At 50.0% G+C, this 12,218-nt stretch overlaps 4 protein-coding genes across 4 annotated transcripts; 2 read left to right on the forward strand and 2 right to left on the reverse strand.

Annotated features, from left to right (window-relative positions):
- Positions 1-115: 115 nt before the first annotated feature.
- Positions 116-1,426, forward strand: N7466_003826 (nucleolar and coiled-body phosphoprotein 1 family protein; the record flags this gene model as incomplete). Its single annotated transcript, XM_057163223.1, has 3 exons — positions 116-157; positions 227-804; positions 871-1,426. 3 exons carry the CDS (start codon positions 116-118, stop codon positions 1,424-1,426), a joined length of 1,176 nt encoding a protein of 391 aa, XP_057021904.1.
- Positions 1,427-2,163: 737 nt separating this feature from the next.
- N7466_003827 (F-box protein) lies at positions 2,164-4,006 on the reverse strand (the record flags this gene model as incomplete). Its single annotated transcript, XM_057163224.1, has 2 exons — positions 2,164-2,866; positions 2,922-4,006. 2 exons carry the CDS (start codon positions 4,004-4,006, stop codon positions 2,164-2,166), a joined length of 1,788 nt encoding a protein of 595 aa, XP_057021905.1.
- A 455-nt stretch (positions 4,007-4,461) lies between these two features.
- Positions 4,462-9,538, forward strand: N7466_003828 (putative plasma membrane phosphate transporter Pho87; the record flags this gene model as incomplete). Its single annotated transcript, XM_057163225.1, has 6 exons — positions 4,462-5,127; positions 5,200-5,575; positions 6,338-6,758; positions 6,945-8,130; positions 8,204-9,326; positions 9,393-9,538. The coding sequence occupies 6 exons, from the start codon at positions 4,462-4,464 to the stop codon at positions 9,536-9,538; spliced, it is 3,918 nt and encodes a 1,305-aa protein (XP_057021906.1).
- An 877-nt stretch (positions 9,539-10,415) lies between these two features.
- Positions 10,416-11,364, reverse strand: N7466_003829 (uncharacterized protein; the record flags this gene model as incomplete). The annotated part of the gene is made up of 2 exons (XM_057163226.1): positions 10,416-10,422; positions 10,613-11,364. 2 exons carry the CDS (start codon positions 11,362-11,364, stop codon positions 10,416-10,418), a joined length of 759 nt encoding a protein of 252 aa, XP_057021907.1.
- Positions 11,365-12,218: the final 854 nt, after the last annotated feature.

Genomic DNA, 12,218 nt, shown 5'->3' on the forward strand with positions numbered 1-12,218 from the left:
TTCCTGGATGCCGATCTCTGTATACAGTTGCCATTTCCCACTTCCTGGCCTTCTTGCCTGTTGATCACACTAGTAATTGCGAGTGAAGATATTGAAACTCACAAATACTGTAACCATGGCTAAGAAGACTGAGCAGAAGAAGACTCCTGTCAAGAAGGTAAACTTGCAATGCCTCTCAGAGTTTCACTTACTGGCAGAACCGCGCTGACAATAATTTTTCGATTAGCAGGCTGATGCCTCGAAAAATACCCACATCCCCACGCAACTTCTTGCGTCTATCGCCTCTTTCCTGTCAAGCAATGGCTTTTCCGCTACCAACACCGCCTTCGAGAAGGAGCTGAAGAAGACCTCAAGCAAGGCTGACGCGAAGAACGCCCCGTCTTTGTTGGAGATCTTCCAGGCTTGGGAGAAGAAGGACACTTCCAACTCTAGCCCCGAAAGCGACAGCGATAGCAGTTCCGACTCCAGCTCTGACTCCAGCTCTGACTCTGACAGCGATTCCAGCGACTCTGACGTTGACATGGAGGATGCGCCCAAGGTTGTGAAGGACCAAAAGGCTCGCTCCCCGTCTCCATCTTCTTCCTCGTCCTCTAGCTCTGAGAGTGACGCCGATGATGAGGAGGAGGAGGAGGCCGCTCCCACTCCCGCCCCTGTTGTCAAGAAGACCACAGGTGTCAAGCGAAAGGCCGAATCCAGCGACGACTCATCCTCTGACTCCAGCTCTGATTCGGATTCTGAGAGCGATGCCCCCAAGGCCAAGAAGGCTAAGACCGCTACGAAGGAAGAATCTTCTTCCGAATCCGAGTCTGACTCGTCTGACTCGTCTGACTCGTCCTCTGATTCTAGCTCTGACTCGTCCTCTGATTCTAGCTCTGACTCGAGTGAGTCCTCCGACTCCGACTCCGACTCTGAGTCTGAGTCTGAGAAGAAGCCTGCCAAGAAGCAAGATGCTAAGGCTCTGAAGCAAGCGAAGAAGACCCCCCTCCCTGAGTCTTCTGACTCGAGCTCATCCAGCTCCTCATCCGACGATAGCTCTGATGACGAGAAGACTGGCGGTGTCTCCGTCTCTACCTCCTCTGCTTCTAGTGCTACCGTCTCTGCCTCTCCTGATTCTTCTGCCGCTGAGAACAAGACCCTTGACAATGTACGCAACTCTTCTTCGAGTGCCAGTCCGGTCCCCGGAAATGGTTCGGCAAAGAAGCACACAGGAGCTCGTCCCACCCCACTTGCTGCTCTGAGCGCCCTTCCTTTCGACGGTCCTAAGAACGAATACATGTCTTATGCCTACGCTGATCGCGCCTTCGCGGATTTGTCTGTCACTCGTGGAAAGGGCTTCACCAAGGAGAAGAACAAGAAGAAGCGCGGTTCCTACCGTGGTGGCCCCATCGACATTGGTGGCGGCAAGTCCTACAAGTTTGACGATTAGATGGTTCTCTTCATCACTCGTACTTGTTTTTTTCTCGGAATGGCACGTTTTGCTCTTATTGTCTAGACGATCTCAACTTTTTGAGTCTACATAAGAACTGTTCAACTTACTTGCCTCTTTTGGGGGTAGAGCTTTTGTTTTTGGTCTAAAGGGACTCGGAGCTACGTGACTTGGACGATTATTCTCTTTTGCTCCTCCTGCCGATGGTTCATTGATATCGATTATCCCCTTCATCTTACCCATTTCACCAGCATGGCGCATACGGAGCTTTGGCGGTTCCACTGTAATTATCATTTGCTTCAATATTTGCTCTTTCAAAATACCACAAAAGTTTACATGTTCACTTTGCCTTTTACCCAAGTCCTACGAGATAGGCTTAGAGCGCCGCCCATACGCAAGTCTCAATGGATCAACCCATGAATGTTCCTCATGAACAAGAATTAGCCGTGGGGACCACGTGCTTACTTTCAGACAGCTTAGACTTCAATGTTCTTTCTTGGCTGGGACTGATATACACTGGAGATTCAAATAGGAAGATCATAGGAGGTACCATAGCAGTACGTGTGCAGGGCATGGTATAGTACATACTCAATACTTGGAATGGGCACTATCAATTTAGCACTAGCAGTTGCAATCCTTTTCAACTACCGGCTGGGGATGATGTTATGAATTTTTCCGCAAGTACCTTGGCCAAAGGGGTTTGTGAATACTAAGGAGTTCGCAGGTCAATACTACTTCTAGTCCCGCCTTCTCCAAGCACCAGATCTTTCAAGCGGCTCCCACCGCCTGTCCCAACCAGTTCCTGCCTCGTTGTTGATATACTTCTGCTCCGGATACCAAGTACCATGCTGATTCCTCAATTTAGAGGTTGTGGTAGAATCATCTGCGTCCGGACGCTCATAACCTGCCATTCTAAACACACTGTCCCCTTCAACGGGAACCGACGTCTGGCCGGTCTCTACCCCAAGATCCAAATTATAGGTGTACCATTCACGTGCCGGTCCTGTCAGGTCATCGGTCGAAGCAAAATCCAGTCGAACAACAGCATCCACGATTCCTGTATACACAGTCGGTGAAGATGGGGATGGTGTAGAGAGTGCATAGATCGGACCACGGTAGGGTCGGCGTTTATTTTGTCGTGAGTTTCGCGGTGTACTGAAAGGAACATGCGAGGAAATGAACATCGAAAAATCTTTATGAGGGCAATGGGCGCGGCTCGTTTGCGCCGGATTGCGCGACTTTAGGGTTTGTGGAATGTGCGTGTCCAAGTAGCTGTAGGCATTGCTCATGCGAAGGTCAAATATTTTAAGAATTGCGTTGCCAGCGGCTCCGGCCAGAAAGCGATCATGGCCGAATGGCTGTACGCTGTAAATGAGGTTGGTGTCCGTTGTATCTTGGTATTCGACTTCGTGTGAATTCGGCGAGCGAAGATCGTGAAGTCTGAAAGAGAAGTTTGTCAATATTCGCATCTTCTGTCTGTCTGTTGCCAACATACCTTATCGTGCGGTCTCCCCAAGCTGCTAGGAATACATCGCCCGGTGAACGAGAAAATGAATGCATATTGAGGGGAGCAATAGTAGTAGCAGAGGCCTGTACAGATCTCCCGACCTGATCGTCATCATCCAGAGACTTCACGACAATTTCTCGATCGAGGCACACCCCATCGGGGGATATCGTGTTGATTGATAGAGAATTTTTAGTTCCGCCAGTAGCTGCTGCTGTAGCTACTGCGAGCTTTGATGATGATAACAACTTCGAATACCGGCTTCGCTTTGACCGTTCTACTTCACATCCCACTGTGGCCCATGCAAACGGCTCCACTTTTTTGTGCTCATTCTCGAGGTCGTACAAAGCAACAGAGCCATTGTCGAAATGAGCAGCCATTGTATGATCAACCAAGTCCGTTTTATCGAGTAACTCCCCACTGGTAGCGAAATTTCGTTTATACTCGTGGGTTGCCGTGGCGATAGAAAGGGCAACATGCACGATATCGCCTCGCATTCGGCCAAAAATCAAATGTTCGACATCGGTGCCTTTGTCAAGTTCCGGCTGCAGAAGATGTAATCCGCAGATATCATCGTAGCTACTGGTTTCTTCCACGTCGCTGAACGAGATCCATTGCTCTTTTTGGCGAGATCCGGACTGTTTGGTTCGCATGACCAATTGGTGGCCAGCGCCCCAAGCCAGCACTTCCCTTCGATCAGCCCATCTTTCGCCATTCCATATTTCATAGGAATCGATGGCAGGTCTGTATCCAAGCGTGGGGTTGTCAAGACGTGTTGGGTCACTCAGTCCAATTCGGATGGTGGTAGCTGGCGGAGTGACGAACCGGCCAAATACCCCAAGTCTGTCCAAAGCCCGTGACCGAGCAGTGAGAACACGAGCTGCGTCCTTCCAAAATGATGGAGTATGAACTGATGGAAACTGGTTTTGAACGAACGCTCGAAATATCGCGGATTCTTCTGTGTTGACGATTTTATGGAGTCTCCGACATGTTTGTGCGAGATTTGCCAAGTCACTGATAGTGCGAAGATATATTGTGATATGAACGACAATCTCCGAAGGCAATTCGGAGAGCATGATGACAGAAATTCGTCAAAAACCAATATTTCCTGGTTGGGTATCAATATCCACAGCTATTCACTCAGACTCCATCTTCGAATCAAAGAGCTGCAATGATTTCAATGACATCAATTGATATTGCAGGTGCATAACAGGATTTCCACCTTTCTTTAGGGTTGCCGCTTCACCTGGCCAGCTAAATGCGCCTAGTGCGCCGCACTTGTGTATTTATATCACAAAGCACAAGTGACTTGAACAAAATTCTAGGTCGAGGATCTATTTTCAAAGAAACTTTATCCTGTTCAAACTAAAGTGTGAGTCTTACACATAGTTCAACTCAATCGCGTGTGCGCGGCGAGGGTGACTAATCACGTAGTAAATTGCAGAATTGCAGACCGCTTTGAATTCGGCCAAGATTTCATCATCCACCTCGGTCACCCCGTTGCCTTGATATAAGGACTCAATTACACATAATGCCTCCTCGATTGAACCTCTTTGCCGCCCACAGGGCTGCTACTGCCCTCCGCCAGTCAACCGTGTCCTCCGTTGCGCCTCGCACTACCGTTTTATCCCTCCGATTCCGGGCTGAACAGTCCGCACCCGTGCAGAAAAGATGGAACTCATCGAAGGATGGCTCCAAGAACATCCAGCCCGATGAGCAGAAGTTCCCAACCCAGGATCCCCTGCCTTCTGTCACTGAAGAGGCCAATGAGACCTCAAGGATTATGGAGAAGGAAAAGAGCTGTGACGGTACACCCTCGAGCCCGGAGTTACAGCAAGGAAGCCCCGTTGAGCAGATTCTCTCGCGTGATGAGAAGGCCCGGAAGCACATGCCGAAGGTCATGCAAGACAAATTGAAGAAAGCAGGTGGCTCTCGTTCGTTTTCGACATCTGCTCGCGCCCGCGCGCCGGAGACTCAAGGCTTTGAAACCGGCAATGATGCGTCGGTTGCTATGCTCGCCAGCATGATTGATCAGGTCAACGCGCAAGCCGCGGAGCGGACTCCCGGCTTGATCTTCGAGGAGCCCGAAGCTCCGACTAAGAATAAGACCTTCAACTTCCGAAAGCGCTACGACTCGATGCAGGACCAGTTCACGAAAATGTTGATGCAGGATGGCAAGTTGGCTCGGGCACAAAAGGTACTTAATTGATAATCGAGTTTAACATAATTTGCATGTCGCAATCCCGAAGACTGACATTGCATCCGTTAGAACATGTCCATCATTCTTGATCACCTCCGCACCGCACCTCCTCCTAACATCAACCCCCGCCACCCCCTACTTGGTGGCCCTCCTGGTTCTCAGCTTCCTCTCGACCCTGTCCTCTACCTCACTTTGATCGTTGACTCAGTTGCCCCTCTCTTCCGAATTCGTCAACTGAAGGGTATTGCAGGTGGTGGTGCAGCCTTGCAGGTCCCACACCCGCTGACCCTACGCCAGCGTCGTCGTGCCGCTATCAAGTGGATTATTGATGCGTCGGATAAGCGACGTGATGCTCAGTTAGCTCACCGTGTTGCCAATGAGCTGGTGTCTGTGGCCGAGGGTCGCAGTGGCGTGTGGGAGCGGAGAGACGGACAGCACAAGCTTGGTATTTCAGGTCGTGCAAACTTGGGTCTTGGTTCTCGCCGCCGTTAAACAATTTTTGGGAACAGGTCATCACCTGTCACCTTTTCTCTTCTTGTTTCGTCTAATGGGGTTGGCGGAAGGTTTTCCATGTTGTCGACTCTTTCTTTTCAGCATCTGTACATGTAGTATATCTAGTTTTGCCCGCATTGATTTGACATGATCCATAGTATTTTGGATGATTTTTTTGACACCACCACGTCCGATATGTAGCTGGCTCTTTCCTAACAAGTCAAATATATCAATTTCTACCCTGAAAGAGTCTCTCCGCTATAGTAGTAGTCTTCCTTTCCTATGATCCACGCATGGTTTCTTTCTGTAGTAGTAATCTTACACTTGGACCCTCTTTGACCCTGCTTGTTTTATCCGCCGGCTGATAGGCTATCTACCGCTTACCTCAGCGCATGACAGGCCATTCCCGATTAAGCATGCAACGGTTCCTGAGATCACCGCGAAGCGCCTCAAAGCTCCCTCGATCATATCTGAACGTGGGCAACAGCATCCCAGTCAAGTCTGTGTGTCTCGGAGGATAACACACCTAGCTTTCATCCTAGATCCCCACTGCAGTACACCACTTATTGCCAGCCTGACCACCAGTGCAACCCACGCAAGCGGCCCCGGCTGACCAACACCTCGATTTGCCTGGCGCCCCGCAATACCTCCCCATTTCATTCAAGCGGGCCCCTCTTGTCGCGCAATTGCCCTTAGCCGAGTATATTCCCAATAGCCGCTGCGACAGTGGCTTCCCCCGCGAGTCACGAATCTTTTGAGCTTGTCGATTATAACGTCACTCGTCATTCTGGAGACGAAGTTCGGGATTCTGCGTCCGCAGTCACTCGATCAGTCCCGCTTGCCTCGCGGCCATCTGAGCCTACCACAAACCCACGGTCGCTAGCGGGGGTTGGGATTGGACAGGACAGTGCATGGGAAAATACACCGTTGTCAGAAAAGCACCTTAGCGGTATCCGTTCAACCCCACTAAGGTTCTGGTCGGAGGCCCTTCGCCGTCGGGCATATATATCAAGCCAGAGCAGCGCTGCTCTTGATCCGGAGACTGCAGCCAAGATGAAGTTCTCCCATAGCATTCAGTTCAATGCGGTTCCTGACTGGAGTTCCCATTACATTGCATACAGCAACCTTAAAAAACTGTAAGTTGCGAAGCCGGTCTTTTGCATTGGAAGTTCTCAACCAGAGTGGAGTCAACCCTGCCTCTTGGTGTCGCGTGCTCATTCTGTGTGGGTGTCACATTGCACATGGTCTGGATTAATGCATGATCCGATGCATGTGGCTTGAAAATTAGAAGTGCAATGCTAATTTGACAAATTTCCATGCAGAATCTATACCCTCGAAAAGCAAGTCAACCGACCCGATGGTGCAGGCGGTCCAGACGTTGAGTCCGCTCCCCTACTGGGTCCCCAGATTACCAACCCAGACGGAATATTCAAGCGGGCCCTTGATGCGGAGATGGAAAAGATCGGTACATTTTATGAGGAGAAGCAGGACGAGATCTTTAAACTCACCGATCAATTAATGCGGGATGCCACCGTCTACTTGAGCGACACAGACGGAGTCAACATGGACCCTGTTAGCGAGACTGTCATCAAGGCCAGTTCTCGCCGCAATAGAAGCGGTTCCACTCGCAATGGCCTTGGTCCGAGGCGCCATTCGAGTGCAATCAGCGATGAGGATGCAGACAGCGATGATGCTCAGTCTGCTTCATTAGGGCTGCGGCACAGACCCCAATCGACAGATGGGGAGTCTGCGACTGATGTACAACCAGGCGACATGGCAGATTCTGCGTTCTTCGGGCGGACGAGCAGCAGGGGACTCACTGGTTCAGAGATTGGTGATCAGGCTTTCCTCGAGCTCTATAATAATGGAGTGGGCCTGAAGAAACGTCTCGTCGAAGTCTATGTTTCCCTCTGTGAGCTCAGATCCTTCATCGAGCTGAACAAGACCGGTTTCTCGAAAGCTCTGAAGAAATACGACAAAACTTTGTTCCGCAATCTGCGTCGAGACTACCTGGCCTCTGTCGTGTCCCCCGCGTTGCCTTTCACCGAAAGCACCATGGCTACTGTGGACTCTCATATCGACAAGGTTGAAGGTGTCTACGCTGAGATAGTCACCAGGGGAAATCGCTCCCTGGCTAGCCGCGAGCTGCGCCTGCATCTGCGTGAGCATGTGGTATGGGAGCGAAACACTGTCTGGCGTGAGATGATTGGCATCGAACGTCGTGGTCAGGCCCTGAATGTTGGTATTCGTCAAACCCTGCTTGGAGCTGATGAAGACCCCGAAACGGCGCGACGACAAGGTGACAAGCAAGAAATTCTTACCACAGAGGTCTCTACCCCACTCGGGCGGATTCATTTCCCCTTGTGGTTCTGCAGCCTGAGTTTCGGAACATTGGTTCTCAGCTTTGCTGTTTTTGGTGCCCTGCTTTCGGTGAAAGTAATGGAGACGCCCGAACAACAAAACTGCCTAGCGATGCTAGTACTCGTTAGCATTTTATGGTCCACGGAGGTCGGTGTTTCCCCTTTCTCCCGTTTTCAAATTTTGTTGTTTTTTTGATTGCTGATTATTACCATTCTCCTAGGCCATCCCCCTGTTTGTTACATCTTTGTTGATTCCGTTCTTGGTTGTGGTTCTTGGCATCATGCGGTCAGAAGACAAGCCCCACAAGCGATTGGGCCCGAAGGAGGCTACTAGCGTAGTTTTTGGGGCAATGTGGACCCCGGTGATCATGCTTCTTCTAGGTGGGTTCACTATCGCGGCAGCTTTGTCTAAATACGACATTGCTCGACGCATGGCTATGTTTGTGCTCAGCAAGGCCGGCTCAAAGCCGCATGTCGTCTTGTTAACCAACATGTTCGTGAGTATGTTCTTGAGTATGTGGATTAGCAATGTCGCAGCTCCCGTGCTATGTTACTCGATCATTCAACCTCTTCTGCGCAACTTGTCACCAGAGTCGAACTTTGCCAAGTCTCTCGTCCTGGGAATTGCATTGGCAGCTAATGTTGGTGGAGCTGCTTCACCCATTGCATCTCCACAGAATATTATCGCTCTGCAGAACATGTACCCTAGCATCAGCTGGGGTACCTGGTTCTTCATCGCGCTTCCAGTGTGCATCATCTCCATTTTGTTGATCTGGGGCCTCCTGCTGGTGACTTTCCACCCTGGTCGCAACCAAACTGTCATCCCCATGCGCCCTGTGAAGGATCGTTTCACCGGCATCCAGTACTTCATCTGTGCAGTGACCCTTGGCACCATTGCACTTTGGTGTGTAAGCCACCAGTTAGAGCACATCTTTGGTGATATGGGTGTCATTGCAATTATCCCCCTTGTCCTGTTCTTCGGAACCGGTATCCTTAACAAGGAAGACTTTAACAACTTCCTTTGGACCATCATCATCTTGGCCGCAGGAGGTCTCTGCCTCGGAAAGGCGGTCACATCATCCGGCCTATTGCACACCATCGCCTCCGGTATCACGGCTCGGGTAGAGCACCTCAGTTTGTACAGCGTACTGCTTGTCTTCTGCGCACTCATTTTGGTCATCGCCACATTCATTTCACATACTGTTGCCGCATTGATCATTTTGCCTCTCGTTCGTCAAATTGGTGTCAGCATGGAGGATCCTCACCCGAACCTGCTTGTCATGGCGAGTGCTCTGATGTGCTCTGTTGCGATGGGATTACCCACAAGTGGATTCCCTAATATGAGTATGACCCTCCTATTCCCTCTAATACAAAAAGAAAAGAAACAACAATACTGACATCCCTCACTAGCTGCGATTATGACCGAAGTGCCGCAAACTGGCCAGCGTTATCTCCAGGTCCGCCACTTCCTCTCGCGCGGTGTTCCATCAAGTCTGATGTCCTTCGTGGTTATTGTGACCCTTGGATATGGACTGATGGTTGTTGCTGGGTTGTAAGTGGTTTGAGTTAGAGGAGGGTTTCTCATTCATTCAATTTTGTTTGGTGTTGGTATGAGCTGGGCAAGATTGCCGTAGACTTTTCTTTTGAAATAATTTTCTCTTTTTTCTCTGTTGAAGATGCAGCATAAATATCGATCATCTGAGTGAAGGCTTAAGGGGAGAACGGAGTCGAATCTGTCGATGGGTGTTTTATTAAGGACATCGGGGATATAGTGGGTTTTGTTTGGTATGAATTCAATAGATTGCCGTGAGATAGTACTTTGTAAAGAATACGCCGAGTCCAAGTTTGACAAATTTTCAATATTACTTATTTCACGGTAGAAAGAACGGCAGTACCTATCACAACATTTGAAGGCCGGGTATTACAACCAAGCTAGGAATGTACATATTTGGCTGATCAAGCTCCTCAGGTGCCACTAATAGATTGGCCAGTTACACGAGGCTCAAAAACTCGTTTCACAGATGGCAGACTACTAAACGCATGACCAAGACCAAAAACCAAAAATGGACTGTATAGAGTCTTCATTATCCCATTCGCCGAATCCAGTCACTATACTTGGGAAGAATAATTATACTGTACATTCAACATGAGGCACACAGACCAGATCTAGGGAATGGAAAACCCCCGAAAATACAAAGGCCGTCAGAAGAAAAGTAAAATAAGAAATATAGAGAAAAGATGGAAATAAAAAGCACAGAACAAGCCAGGTCAAGTCATGCAAACCCTGCACCTTGCGTCACGCGTCACCAAAAAGAAGCGTAAGAGTCGTTTCGTCGCAGAAATAAATCGAATTCGGATAGGAAAATATAATTTGGATGCCCGAGCAGCAGGGAGCAGATGGGATGCTTCTCTAGGAGCTATAGTCGAGACAAATCAATTCCTAAGACGTTAGTCAGTGAAAGAACTGGAAAAGAAAAAGAGTAATTTGAGTGGTATCTCGAGACAATGACGACGGCAGCACAGGAGCGAACCCGTGAACCGCACAAAAATGGGAAGAAAAAGAGGGGGCAAAAGAAAACAATAGGAGGAGAGGGTAGGTAGTATGGTATATAAAGGAGGGGAATACTGACAATAATCCGATCGTTAAATCACCGTGGATCTTCGCCTTAAGCTGGATCTCAATGTCCAGATTGAGATCCAATCGCAGACGCAGCTGCTCGTCTTTGCCATCTCCTCCCTTCTCCTCTTTCTGGCCTCCGCCGAGGACACCGCCGACGGCCTTGCCTGCTTGTCCTGTCACGCCGTTCAAGGCATTGCCGGCTGTGTTCTGGACGAGCTGGCCGGCTTGGTCGACGCCTCCTAGGCCACCGAGTGGGCCGCCATCTTGCCCTTGCTGCTGTTGCTGCCTTTGTTGGGGCTGGCGTGTGCGACGGGTGCGCTGGCGCTGCTGTGGTTGTTGTTGGGCGTCCATGTCGTTACGTGGGACGGACTCGACGTCTGATTCTGTGGGGCGGGGACGTCTACGACGACGTTCTGGCTTGGGAGCTGGAGCGGGTTCTGGCTCTGGTTCTGGTTCAGACTCGGCAGGCTTATCTTCTTCTTCTTGCTCGCCGTTGGCGTTGTCTTCTTCGTCTGAAGCGGGTTCTTGCCTGTGAGGCTCGGGTTCAGGTTCAGGCTCTTTCTTCTGCTCTTCCTGGTTCTCGGTGGCTTCTTCTTCTTTGGGTTCTTTCTTTTCCTCGTGGTCCTGTTCTTGCTCTGATGCAGGCGGAGTTTGTTCTTGCTTGCCTGGTGACTTCTTGCCTAGCTTGGGAGGGGCACGCTTTTGCTTGGTGGGAGTAGATGCTGTCTCCGGGTTTGGGGATTGAGGATCTTGATCGGCCATGGTGGAAAAAAAGGAAAGAGATAAAGAAGAGGGGGATGAGGGGCGAATATGAAGTGATCAGTCGCGGAAGGTGTGGGTTATGACTGTATGGGGGACAAAGCGTCACTGGTGCGAGGGAAATGTATACGCTGCAGGAATGTAAAGCAACTAGGATAGATTGACCTGGTATGATGTATGATGTATGTGGAAGACAGCACGGGACGACGCTTGTACGCTTGTCATTTATACCCTAAAGTGCACAAAACCGGCGTCGATGGGCGTGTTTCTTGCCGCCTCCGACGTCAGGGATGTAAGTGTCTGGGTTATGACCTGTACGGACGAGGTACGACGCTCCAATTGTTTGATACCAGGTCCATGGAAAGACGGGTTGATAATTGCGGTAATGTGGGGAGGGGGGGATTATGACGTTGGGGCTGACATGGATCAGGACCTGGAACGCCTCCGTATGGAGCGAGTTACCATATAGCGGACCGGGGGGCACCTGGGCAGTGAGAATATAGTGTTTTGGGCAAGATTATCAGCTCCAAGATCGGAAATAACTAAGGTGCATCAATCGCCTTCTTTCGGTGTGGACGGAGTATAAACGAGGGTCCGTTGAACTGAAAAAAGCCTAGGAAAAGAAATCAGGACTCCACTCGGATGGGATGGGCCAATGGGGATTGAATTCGGACAATTCTGGCACTGGCAGCCCCCTCGGTTGTCTCCACTTTTATATATTAAGTAGACGTAAGACCGTTGCAGGTTTTCCAATGAGCGCGGCAAATTAAAGGGAAGTTGGCAGATGACGCCACTGACGGTCCAACCCTGATTTTTGATGCTGTACCACTGTAGAACATTGGAAAATACGTGTTCAG

The sequence above is a fragment of the Penicillium verhagenii genome, assembly GCF_028828195.1.
Source record: "Penicillium verhagenii strain IBT 33310 chromosome Unknown utg000005l_segment0_segment0, whole genome shotgun sequence".
Lineage (NCBI taxonomy): Eukaryota > Fungi > Ascomycota > Eurotiomycetes > Eurotiales > Aspergillaceae > Penicillium > Penicillium verhagenii.